This window comes from Rhea pennata, chromosome 10 (genome assembly GCF_028389875.1).
Source record: "Rhea pennata isolate bPtePen1 chromosome 10, bPtePen1.pri, whole genome shotgun sequence".
Classification (NCBI taxonomy): Eukaryota; Metazoa; Chordata; class Aves; order Rheiformes; family Rheidae; genus Rhea; species Rhea pennata.
In genome coordinates this window covers 9392590-9406092 of record NC_084672.1, presented here as the reverse complement: position 1 = coordinate 9406092, position 13503 = coordinate 9392590, and the positions used below count along the sequence as shown (strand labels likewise).

Sequence of the window (13503 nt, the reverse complement as noted above, 5' to 3'; positions counted from 1 at the left end):
CCTGCTTTGAAGTCAAAATAAGCAACTAGACTTAGGAACAGCCTGGATGGGTCCTGACACACTTCGCAGCATCACTAATGCTGGCCCTGCTATGCTCTGGGTGATGCTGGCCTCACAGGTGACTTGCTGTCTGGTTTAAAAGGACCAGGTCTCTTGCTAAGCACAAGGATGCTGCTGTCTGCCCATACAGGTCAGAGAAGATGACGAGACACACTGGTGAAACGCAGAGACAAAGACAGAGCATCTAAGTCTGGTAAAATGCCAGTCCTGTGAAGTGCAGGAAACACGTGTACTAAACAAAAAGCTTTATTAAGGAGGAACATTGTAACACACCACACTGCTCTGATTCTCCAAGTCTTTGAGAAGACTCAAAAATCCAGTGCAAATCCTTAATCGAAGCACATAAGTGTTGGGCCCACCACCTTGGTGAGAGGCCTTTCCTACCTCAAGACTGTTTCATATGTTGTGTTTGTCTCTGAAGAGGAAGAGCTGATTCCTGCTGTAACAGGTTGAGGGTTAGGTAAGAAAAGCGGGGTGCAGATCCTACCATAGAGCAGCAGGTGTGAGTAGCAGGCAAGGAGTTAGTCTAGATGACAAGTTGCTCCAGGCTGGAAAGCAGCATGACTTGCATGGAGTTGGTGTTCAAGAGTCAATCCTGGGCCACTGATCTGCAAAACTGTAATAGCAAAGAGCCGAGCCCTCAGGATTTAAGGCTGACTACAGCTTCTACTGTCCCCTCTCTTTCTCTCTCTCTCTCTTTGTCCATGGCAGCTGCGTGTGCCTGAAGCCGGCTCCAGCACTCAGGCATCTGCTCCCCAACTCCCAGCAGGCTCTGCTGCCTAATAAAGGGAAGAAGAAGGGGTTAGAACAGTCTCTGCCATTGCCTCTGCCACCTCCCTTAATGCTCAAGCAGTCCTAGCCTGGCTCCCCAAGGGTCCCTGGGGCTCACTGCAAATTAAGTAGTTCCAGTTTCTTGTGTCTGAAAGGCCCAGTAATTTCTTCCATGTTACTCAGCACTAATGTGCTCTTGTCAGTGGTGACCTCAATACTTCCCCCTGCCTGTTAGACCCTGTAGACACAGGTCTCACTGCTGTTTTCTGGTCAGAAGTAGGGCAGATGCCAGGAAATCCTAGTAACTCCTTTCTCTGGCTTTAGCTCTCAGTACCCAGGAAGCAAGGTATCCCTGGAGCTGATACCTCCACAGTTTTGCTGGTATGAGATTGACAACAGACTTCTCTCCAGCTTTATGAGAAGGAAGAACAAAATGGCATAGGAAGCAGCTTTTCTGCCCTTAACTAGCTGTCACCACAGGATTTGCCCTAGAAACAAAGGGTTAGGGAAGGCTAATAGGTAATACGACACTTTGATCATGCCTGCACCTACCTGCTCCACTTCAAACTGAAGAATTAAAGCCTAGGGATAAGACTGAACAGATGATCATTGACATGGATCTGGCTCCAGGTTCCGAAAAGAAGTAATTCAAGGAAAAAAGTCACCTAATCAGATGCCACATTGCCATCTAGTGGCAACGTGAATTCAAAGCATCAGCTAGGCACAGATCACACTGCAACCTCAGCACCTTCTTAAACTGAGAAGTCACCAGCACAAGTCTACTTACAAACCAAGCAAATCTAGTAACAGAGAGGAGGAACAAGTGCAAAGATATCCCAGCTCTGTTTGTCGATGGGCCCAAAAGAAAGGCAGGCATTTAAGTGAAGATCACATTTCCTGATGGCCTTGCACAGTCTGGGTTGCACAAAAAGCATATGAGGCTCTCCCTACCGGAATGACAGGCTTGTCCCATGCATCCTGACCTGAAACTGCAAATTATTCTAGGAAAGACAGAAAGGGGAGAAGGAAGGGCCAAGTGCTGTGAGTGGCTGTCTGGAATCCAGCTAGCTGAACATCAGCCTTACCCAGACATACATATCTGGGTCAGTGCATAGAAGACCCTAGGACTCCAGGATGACACCTTGTATGGACCTGAGCAACATCTCAGCTTACAACTATTCTGATGCTCCAGCAGGAGAATCTTACCAATCATGAAAGAAAATATTACATCTCTCAATCCATGGCAGGTCCTGTAATGGTTTCAGAGGCAAATCCGGTTCCTTTGGGAGAGACTCCTTCAGCAGGTAAGAGTTGAAGTCAAAAAAGAAGATGGAGCTGTGACTTGCTCTGCTCTGTGCCAACACATCCGCCGGCTGCTGCTTATCTCCTGGACAGAAGAGATAAGAACAGTGGGCTGTTTCATCAGGAGTCATGCACTGAAAAGAACCACCAAGGAGCAGTGCAGAACTGAACCCAACGACCATGTATCTAAAATTGTTCTGAGTTCACCAGTAGAGAAAAGACTAGTCCCCAAGGTGGGGATATTTTCCAGCCCTGCTCCCCTTTGTGAATCCTGTCTTAGGTAAGGGGGACCAGCAGGCTGCCTCAAGCCATTCCCTGAAGATCACAACAGGGTTGTAAGCAGAAATGTACCAATATATAAAGGCTAACAAGGCCTGAGCAGTTCCTGTAGCCTCCTGTAGTCATGCTGCATGAATTGGCGCTTCCCCTTCCTAGAAATGTGCTTGCTGAATACACTTGTCAAGAAACATAGCCCAGTTCCCTCTGCCCTCGCTGACACTTGAGTGCATAGTCCCACTGTGCATCTTACTACCCACCTCGAAGGATCAGGCACTGATCTGCAGTATCCATAGTGAACACTGGTTGCCAGGGGGATGCTACAGCATGAGAGAGTGGGGTGCTGAAGTAGCAAATAATGTGCGATGTGGCAGTGTCCATCAGGAACACTGTGCCATCCCAGGAGAAGACCAGCGCCTGAAATAGCAAGTTGACAATTAGAAGGGCATAAAAGAAAGGTGAACAGCATTTCCTAAAGAGGTCAGAGAATGGTATCCAGGACTTCATGTCCTTAACTGTTGTTGTTTCCTTTGCCTGCTCTGTAATTGTAGGGCCACAGAAGATCAAGAATAGCTTGTGCAGGGAACTTGAACTAGAATTGCTGCAGGCTGGGATTGGGATGGGCAAGTTATAGCTGAAATAGACCCAGCCTTCTGCACTAGATGGTTCTGGCAAGGGGGTTATAGTCCTTCTTTTTCCCAGAAAACTTTCTGAAGCCATTTGAAAGGTCTGACTGGAGCTGTGCTTTCAGCTTCTCTTCTCCACGAAGCCCTCTTATATTTGACCCTGATATCTGAAGTTTCATGACTGGACTCTCATCTTTGCACTTTGACCTATCTACCTGCAGAAGGACCTCCAGTGTCTTCCACCTCAGCAGCCGTTAGAGGACACTAGTGTGAGTGGAGACTGAATTAGACCATGGAAGATAAATCCTTTGGGAGTTACCATATACATACAGATTTGTAATTGTTTCTGGAAGTCCTTGAGATGAAAATGGAGGCTGGAAGAGGATTTGCATGGCAGGGGGGAGGGAAAGGTTGTACTATATATGCCTGTCCTGTTCTTAATCTTCAGGGCACTCAGTTACAATCATTACTAGAAATGAGACGCTGGGCCAGATGGACGTTCTCAACCAGTTCAACTCTTTTTGTGCTCTTAAGGTAGGCTGCCAGCAATACTCACTGTGTTAGGGAAGGCCAGGACAGGTGCCACTGTGCTAATGGTAAATTTTGGATCCTCAGGCCTGTAAAAGAGACTCAAGCTAAAAGCACTGTTTCATGTAGACTTGGCACGTCACTGAGACACTGTAATGACAACAGTAGTGTCTGGCACAGGAGCTGGAATGAGGTTCAACCAAGCCACTTCCTCATGGAGACAGGGCCTGTTACCCCTCAGAAGTAGCAACCTCTAAAGCCTGTCCCTATGCATAACTGCCTAGGAACTAGATAAGTGCAAATCCTGTCTGCCACATAAGCCACAGTTCCCAGAGCAGCAGCAGATTCCCCAGAGCTGGTGAACAGAAATTTGATAGAAAGCTGGCAGGAAATGCCTATTCTGACTTGCAGGTGCATGCTATTCTGGAAAGAAGAAAAGAGCACAAAAATGTGTCCAGGGTCTGGCCAGGGTCCAGAGCAGTGGTATGAGCCTAATGCACAGGAGAACCCAGGAACACCCTTAAATTTGGTATAGCCATTAGATTTTAGCACTAGGACTTCTCACCAGTAAAGCCATGCTTGTTGCTGCATGGCAGAGATAGCTGGGCAAAGGCAACAGAAGAGTTCTGCATCCCATAGAGATTTGGGGTTCCTTGCTGGTCCTGACCACTATCCCACACAGTTTCTTTGGCTGGAGTGACAGCTATGAGAGTCAACCTCACCTGTCTACCAGGAGCATGATGCTGGACTTCCTGGCCCTGGGTGCTCTCACCAAGTAGAGAGATCCATCTGTACACAGCACTAGAAGCTGCACAATGGGATAGGCAGAATCTCTACCAGTGTAAGGTGTCTGGTCACCGGTAGCTGCAGCACTCCGCAGGAAGTGCATACTACGGATGACATGTTCCTCTAAAAGGGCAGTCACAGTCAGTGGGTATCCTGAGGAGGCAGAAAAAAAGGAATAAAAACTAAAAAAAGAAAAATCTATAAAAAAAAAACATCAAGGCAGTAGTTTGGGAAGAAAAGAACAGGCAATTTATCCAAGGAAAGCTTCACCAGGGGATGTGGAACCTTTATAGGCTTGGCTGGGACCCAGAAAGGTCCCTTATTTTGTTTGCACTTCTCTGGCTACAGTGCAGTAAGAAGTCTTTTCAGCTTCCTCCCAGGAACCTCAGGGGATTTGATTTGGTCTTAGGCCTGCTCAGGGATAACTGCCAGGACAGCCCTGATGGAAAATGATTCTTCTGCCAGGAGAATCGCTGCATGCACAAGGTGACACTAGCATTGATGGCAGGCTGGACTGTGATGCCGTATCTCAAAGATGACCTGAGGTTGCAGTTGGAAAGAAGCAACTGTCCCACAGCCTCAGGGTGAGATGGGAGTCAGTTCTCACTACAGCGGTTCATAGGTCCTGCACTGTTCTGAATGGGAATGGTTCTGTCAGGGCTAGAACAGTCACGTTTCCATGATGGCACAGCTGGCCAAGCATCCTGTGAACAAACAAGTCTGAAGACTTGGAAGATTTGTTTGTAAACTCACTGGCAATACCCTGTTCACATTCACTCAGTCTCAAACGCCATTTGATCCCAATGGACAGGACAAAAGTGCAAGCTCACCTAGGTGTTTATCCCAAATAGTTATTGTTGCATCTTCACATGCCAGTGCCAGGTACCTGCAGCAGGAACTGACAGCTGAGCACACAATTGGCGCTGCACATGGCCACACAACATCAGGCTTCGGATCAGCATCTACACAGCAGGACAGGAGAAGGCTTGACTGCAAGACCGTGTTTTTTCATGGTGGCAGCTTCCTATTTCCCAGTGCAGCACACACTAATCTGGGGTCTCCTGCCAGGCTGGCTTCATTAAAGATAGTGCCAGCACACAGAGCACAGAGCCCTGCAATCCGAATGCAAGCCTAACCTATAAGATACAGGGCAGCTCTCCTCCCTGATTCTTTGAATCATTGAGATCTGCCTGAGACACAATTACTGGCCTCCGAATACCCCACAGAGTACCCTGCTAGGAAAAATAAGACTCCACCTACACAGTTAAACTTGTGACAGCCCCTTCTAGCCTCTATACTATCTACTTAAAATAATAACCCCTTCTAGTCTGGGCCTAGTTCTCCTTCATCCCACAAGGTTGTGTGCACTTTGTTGTAGTGAATAACTAAATCCTATAGCTAACAAATTCCCAAAAGCCTGCTGGGGAAAAAGGATCCCCTTCCAGAACACAGGTAGGAAAAGGACAGATTAACACTGGTAAGTGCTGCTGGTGAGACCTTTGTGAGCAGCTGGGAACTTCCCTGACACACTGGTTAATGTGGAAGCCTCTGGTCACAAGTTTGCATGACAAGCCCTGTTTGGTTCCTCTTGCTTACCCACTTTCTCCTTGAGTGGACGGTTAAGCGAATACAAGCAGAGATTGTGACTTCCATCCCAGTGCACACTGATGCCAGCTGGAACAGCTGGAAATGGGGAGGGCATAACAAAGAAAGGGGATCAGGGGACACAGGCAACAATCCAGCAACTCCAAAACCCCATTAGGAAACACTGGGAGGAGATCTCAGCATATGAGATCTCTCAAGGTTTCCCTAACAGAATTTATCTGAACTCTGCTCACATAAAACCTAATATGATCAACCACCCCTTTGTGACCTTTTCCTTGCCTACGTGCTTCCTGCCCTTTTTACTATGGAGCTAAGTTTGACTGCACGCTGGTGACTGACTTACATATGAGGGTTGGCATTTTTATCCAGGTTTATGTCCTTGAGGATAGAATTTAGTCAAAACAAGCCAGAGCCATTAAGCTATAACTGAAGCTCAGCACCATGCAACAATGAGTTACACAGGTTAACACCTTATTCCTACCCATTTGGATTACCTGGCTGTAGTTTTATTTCAGGTCCCACCTGTAGGATCCGGCTAGGCAGGAGAAAATGAAAGGTAGCATGTCTGAAAAAGGAAATAAGAAATACATGCAAAAGAAAGGCTTGATAACTAGACAGCACTGCATCAGGCCCTGAAGCTTTGGAATGAAGGAGGAAGATCTATAACAGAGGCTTGTATCTACACTTGGAAAGTGCCATATATTGAAATCTCATGCTGGTTGGGGCTCCCACTCACCTGGGGATCTCATTCTTGCTCTCACCCTCAGCCTCCAGATACTCCTGATAAGTGCTGTGGAAGATTGCCTCCTGCTGCTCCCACTGGGAATTCTTGATCAGGTGATTGTGCCCCAAACCAAATACACTGCCATCATCCACTTTCATCAAGGCATCCAAAGGACTTGTATAAATAGTTCCTGAATTGAGAACACAAATGAAAGAGGCACAGCCTTGGGAGAAGCAGACACCATAGAGACACGGGAGAGCCCAGAGGCACTTCTACCATACCAACTTCAGGGTGGCACTGTCCTGAAGATGACCACATTTCGTTTTACTGGTAGAAATGTTTCAACATTAACAACATTCTGTGGAACTTTTTGTAGCACTAGCCCATTTTCCAGTTATTTGAAGGTCTCAATTAGGGCAGATCACCTGAGGATCCAGTTCACCTTGCCTTTCTGCAGCATTCTCCCTGACAGCATTCTCAGCATAAGGTCTACTCCCTCCTCTTTACTCCCCTTAAAAGTTTCAGCATGAATCCGAGAGAGAGAAAAACTGGTATTACCGTCAGACTGCTAGGATCTAGGAAACAGTCTGCTTCCTCGCTGGTGGCAATGAAGCCAAGGCTGTATGAAATCCACTGCCAGGCACACTCAAGTATTTTGTGCTAACAGAGGTGTCACATTATGTGATGGTTGGGTAACAAACAATTCCCACTACAGGATTATAGGTAGCTACAGAGACAGGGCAGGAAATGGCCAGGAAGCATGTCATTAAAACTTTCTGAATTTTGTGTTATAGATGTAAGGGTCATGATTCCTTTGCCACCTGAAGGAGGCTGCAGGGTGGACATGCAGAATCAGTTCCTGACCTGTAATAGGTTTCGGTGGCTTGACTTTCAGCAACAACACTGGTGGACTCAGCTTGGCATCAGCTTTGTTTGCAGACACAGGAGACTCCTACAATAGAGAAAGAGTCAGCCTGAGAACTGGCTTTCCAGTAGCTGTGTTGTGTCCTACGCTGAAAGTTTTCACCCGTCAGAAGTTCCTGAGACTCAAATGTTTCCTGAAGTAGGATCTGCGTCTCCTCAGATGGTGCAATACTGTGGGGCTAGCAGTTTCAGGGAGGAGCAGCAGAAATGTTAGCCCTGGAATCAAAGGAACTTCCATGAAAGTCTATCTTAGGAAAGGCAATGTGTTCCAATAACACGGAACAACGCAAAGCTTGGCTTACATTGCCTAGGAGATACTGGTTTTAGTCTCATCCTTCAGGCCAAAACACAGAAATTTGAGGGAGGTCACTATTTTCCCCAACACAACTACAAAGGCTCTCCTCCTCAGACACTGTGCTCTGCATATACCCCACTTCAGATCTCCCTGAATGCCTCTTATTGAAGCAGAGGCCTTGGTGGGACAGCGGAAGGCTTTAGCCTTTTCGCCTTGGGTGGGAGCAGGGAAGGACTAAAGGTTATAGAGTGTTATGGAATTCATGAACTATATTTGACTTCAAAGGGTCCAGGACACTAGGAGATCACTTGTGTGCCTGGCTGGGAGTGGAGAATCTTACCAGGAACCTGCACTGGTGCCCCCTCCCCACACTCACACAACAAACTTGCCTAAACAAGAAACATCAAGCTAAGCAGTGCAGCATGTCTGAGAAGGAAGAGGCAGGAACCTGGATACTTTATATGAGCACAAAAAAAGAAATCAAAGAGGGAAGACCTGGGTGTGTGTTTACTTTTGGCTTGCCCAATTTAAGTGGGATGTGACCGGCACAGAGAGTGCTCAGTAGCTACTCCCTCCTAAATTCCCAGGAAAGTCTCTGCTGAAGAAAGGAAGAACTGTGAGGCAGATGTTACAGCGGGTTAACCAGAGGTGCAAGATAGACAGTGCCTGTGTGTTAACAAATGATCTGGCAGGGTGAAAGTGATGTGGGAGAGGGTTAAGCACTGATTCAGTATTTAAAATTCCCCATAGCAGCTCAAGACATTCATTGAGGCCAGTTACCATCTCTGCAGAACGCTCTCCATACAGCTCCAGACTTCTCTGACAAGGAATCAAAAGAGGGCAGTGGTTAGTTCAAACAGGCTGGCTGAGGGTGGGCAGAGATCTTACCCTGCTCAAGGGGATCCAGCTACAACCCCAACAGGTTCCTCTTAAGAGATCTAGAATTTGAACCCATGTCAGAGGCACTGCCAGGACCAGACTCCCAAGTGGAGATACCAGGCCTGATTCTCAACTCTGCTTTTTCACCCTCCCCTAGTAACATAAGGAGGAAGGCAGAAGTCCTGTGGGAATATCCCCAGACATGGCGTCCTCAGATGGGGCAACACTGCTGGGAAAGGAGCTGGCAGTTTCAGGGAGGGGCAGCCGAAATGACAGCCCTGGGACCAAAGGAACTTCCTTGGAAAGCCTGTCTTTGCAGAGGCTATGTGTCCCAATAACATGAAGCCCTTGTGAAATGTGGGAAGGGCAGCTGTAGAAATTGCAGAAACACATGGTATCCCCCTGGGTTGACAGACTTGTTCAGCCTGAATCTTGCTGTCACTGTCTGCAGGAGCAAGCGTTGAAGAAAGACCTGTAAGCAAAAGGGTACAAGAGAAAAATAGTACAGTCGGAAACAGAACTATTTCGTACCATAGATGCCTGGCTTGACTTCCTCTCCCTGACAGCCAACCCTGCTGCAGCTCCTGGGCTATTTTCTCTCTCCTTCAGCCAGAAATCCTTAGGCAATCGGTAGATCTCCAGCCAAGCTTCTGTGTTGCCTGCATTGGGAAACTGTGTTGAGCAATTGAAATTAAGGAGGAAAGGTCTTCCAGGCAAGCAGCTCTTACATCCTCAAAACAAGATTTGGATTTATTTATTTATTTATTTATTGGAAATATAAAATCACTTTGCTCTCTGTGCAGCCCACCTCTCCTCTCACTTCAGGCTTCACATGCTAGACTCCAAGACTGACATTACAGACCAGCTCAACTGCTCGAGGTCCAATATCCACGGACCTCAAAAATTCCATGGAGCAAATTTGTCACAGAAATTGACCTGTAGCCCCTGATCTAAGATAGAAAGTGGTCTCACTGACTGTGGATGCTACACATCTCAATCTCAGTGTATGGTCAGGCAGGTTCCAAACATGGGGTCTAGAAAATCTACTAGCAGAGAATGGGCAGCTACCTTGAAACAGAAGAGTACTATAACAGGGAGAGTTGCTGTGTTTTTCAGACTGTCTCTATGCTCTCTGCCTTGTGCCTGCAGAAAAAGTTATCCAGATCTATGTTTCCAGTGTAAAACTGAGCCTTTGTGAATCAGATGAAGAACTGAAGCTGGCGCTTCTAGAAAGAGGGAAACCTGCTTTCACTGAGCCTTCTGGGAGCCTTGAAAATTACACTGCCCAGTTCCAGTCAGCTGATCTGGGATCAGCACTGATCCATACCAGGCCTTTTGGAGAGAACAGGGAGTGGCAGCAGCAACTCTCTAGGCTGGAGGAAAGGATTGGGTGGTTTAGGAATAGGATCCCTGGGAACTCAGAACACACAGAACATTTTAAAAGCATCCACGGAGGCCTTTCCTCTAGAATGCAACAGCTGTCATCCAATAAACCAATACACCATGCACTTGCCTTGCAGCAGGACTCCTGCATAATCGCCTCCTTGGGAAAGCACTACCTCCACACAAGTACTCCGCTTGCTGATATCCTCCTACCAAAGAAAAGAGGGCTGGCATTAGAGCAAGGTTGCTGATTTAGAGTGCTCCATGACTTTAAATAGTTCTCAGACAGGTGAAGGCAAGACAGACTGCTGGAAGAACAGGACTAACTATCCTAGGTACAGTGCATATGCATGGGAGTAGGAAGGTAAGGGAAGTGTCTTGTGCCTATGGTTTTGTTTAAGTTTGCACTGGGTTGCCAGGAAAGTCTAGTGGCCAACAATGCTACTCGTGTGTCCTACGCAAATACCTTGGAAGTGTTTAGTTTGGGCCCTGCCTCAGGCTGTCCTTCAAAGGCGCATGGAAGCTTCAGGAGATGCAGAACAGCATAATGGAGAAAGATGAGTGGGAGGTACTTAGTGCTCTGGCTTGATCCCAGAACGGGCAAAGAAAAAGCAGACACCAGAAGAACTTAACGCTGGACAAGGCCTTAGAGCCTAGGAAAGTGATCTAAACTTTGTGATTTATACCTACTTACTTTACGTTATTTGATTTACACTTTTGTGTCTTAGAGGAGAGCTATCAGCTCTGGAAATCACTTCCCTGAGTAAAGGAAGATTCATGCCACTGGGTCACAAATGATAGTACCAGAGACCTCCAGACAGTGCTTCTGCTGGGATGTAACTCCAGGATGCCTGCATTCAGAGATGACTTTGGCAATAACATGGGGTATATATCACAATCACACCGTGCTCTCCTGGCTCAGTGAATGGCTCTCTGGTCTTGGAGTGCTGCTGCTGCCCATACCAGAAGTATCAGATATACTAGAATATTTCTAGAGGGCAATTAGCACTCATCATGATTGACTACTTAGCAGTTTTTGCCCAGTGTCTATGGAATTAACTCACTACTTACCACTTCATTTAAGTTTTTAATGAATAGGAAGCTGTCCTTGTGAAAGCAGAAGAGCCAGACAAGCCCTGGAGAAGAAATACAAATATAAGTAGTAGTAGAAGGAAACTGAACAGATGGTAGCCAAGCTCTTGGGAGATGGCCGTGACAACATGTGCAGGAGAGCAAACAGGACTACATATTTTCCTGGGCTCAAGGAGGAATATCCCCTTGCTGCCAGCACTGAACTTCCACTGCTTTCCTTATCAGCATTCGCAAACAGTTGGCTATACATGGAGACAAATCAGCCAACTTGAAAAGTAATTCTGCCAATAAAATAAAATAAAATAAAATGACAGCTTTCAGAGGAATCAACAAAGTAACGAGATTTATCATAGGGCTGTGCAATTACAGATGCTGAAACGAAGAACAGGCAGCAATCCATGGCTACCAATACTTTCTGTCTGGTCCAAGGTATTGTTAAAATTTACTGCATCTCAGCTTCAGCTCTGCACCCGCCCCTGCTGCTCCAGAGAGGACACCAAGCCCACACCCTTCACTAATCCCAAGGCCCTAGGGCCACTCTGTCACCCTACAACCTATTATCTAATGACCTTCATAGAGCTTTCTAAGAAACCTATCAGGTACATTTACATTCCTCCCTAATTTAATACTTTTGTGCAAAGTAGCTGCCAACTCTTCTGCCCTAAAGCACAGCTATCCCCTAGGTAGCTCAAGGAAATCCAAATCACACTAACCCATTTCATCCACAGCAAGCAGGACATGGTGTTCATTCCCTAAGTCCGAGGCACAGACGGCACAAACCTCTGTCTTGACTGCATCCCAAGCAGAGACCTGCTTACAGTCAGATACCTGGAAGACAGCCAGACCCATGGACAGCCCAACAAAGATGTATTTTCCAGAGACAGCAAGGCAGTTGGCTCTTCCTGTCACCTACCAAGAAAAGGAAAAGATGAGTGTACCCAGCTATTTCCCCCAGGGGGATACATGAGCCACACTCCTAACCTTTCACCAACAGTAATCAGTGATTTACTCTACAAGGGGAAAAAAATTGCATAAACTTTCATCAGAAGAGTAGTAAGGGCAGTGTGGGAGGGTGAAGGTGTCTCATCTCCCATCATGGAGACAGGTCTGTGCCAGGAATGAAAGCTTGCTCCCCTCTGATAAACAGAGGGGGCTTTAAGGGCCAACAACGGGATGCCGAGTCCCCCTATTTTAGGCAAATGCAGAATGCTAGCAGACATGCTCTACCTCCTGGATACCTGCCCTCTGGATACCTCCACAGAGGGATGGACAAAGCAGTGCAGCCCTTCCGCCCAGAAGGTCCCCACAAGCCCCCAAAGCAGCCCTTTTCTGCTGCCAGGTACCATCATAACACAAAGCTGAGTTCATCCATTTACACGCTACTGATTAACTGCCTTCTCCGCAACAAACAAAGGTGAAGCCAGCCTGAGAAGCAGAAGGTGAATTTAGTACTGTTTAATATCTGCTTCTTTCTTTTCAAAGATGTGTGATGGATGGGTGGGAAGAAGAACCTGTTAAACAAGCTTGGAAGCTGCAGCCTTTTGAAATGTATCAGGTGAGATGGCAGTGGACTCTGAGGAAAGTGATGAAGATACGAAAAATCAACTGAATGGATATTCTTAAGAAAAACTGCTACGGTAATTAATGCTGTATCTACTGCAAGCAGCTCTTTACCTGCAATTCAGCTGTGGGAAAACATTTTGTGGCCTGGACTTCTAATTTTTGTGCTTCTTGGAGCATCTCTCTTCTTTCAATGATTTCCATAGCATTCTCAAAAATCAGCATCACCAATTTGTTGATCATCCTAAAAGGCTGAGGCAACACTTCAAGCATTTTATCAGGATCCTGCTGGAAGAAGTCTTCCTCATCATCCTTTAACCAGTCTTTTTCAGATGGTGGAGGAATCTCCAGGGGATGCTTCCGGATATACACTGGCATCTTTCTGCCTTTCCAACTGCAAAGCACACCACAGATGCAGTAATCACAGTAGATGCAGAAGATCAAGGAATCACACAGTATCTATATTCATGAGGTAATGTGAAAAAAAAAGATAGTTATTGATTTCTAACAGGGAAGTAGGGTTCCTTTCTATATATACGGTCAAGGCAAACCTGTTTTACATAGCTCATTTCTACTTCCTCCATCACTTCTATTGCTCATGTTTCTGCCCTGCTCTGGGAACATTGCTACCCAGATACCTGTAGGCTAAACACTCTGGTGAAAAGGTAAAAGTTTAGGTGCAAGTCTGCATA

At 46.6% G+C, this 13503-nt stretch overlaps 1 protein-coding gene across 1 annotated transcript; it reads right to left on the bottom strand.

The window, feature by feature from the left end:
• Positions 1 to 700: 700 nt before the first annotated feature.
• Positions 701 to 13189, bottom strand: WDR93 (WD repeat domain 93). The gene is made up of 15 exons (XM_062584025.1): positions 12926 to 13189; positions 11965 to 12160; positions 11231 to 11295; positions 10290 to 10368; positions 9308 to 9435; positions 7543 to 7630; positions 6691 to 6868; positions 6449 to 6519; positions 5946 to 6032; positions 5180 to 5311; positions 4286 to 4502; positions 3592 to 3652; positions 2670 to 2826; positions 2038 to 2218; positions 701 to 839 (listed from the first exon to the last, which is right to left on the bottom strand). Exons 1-15 carry the CDS (start codon positions 13187 to 13189, stop codon positions 701 to 703), a joined length of 2043 nt encoding a protein of 680 aa, XP_062440009.1.
• Between the last annotated feature and the right edge of the window lie 314 nt (positions 13190 to 13503).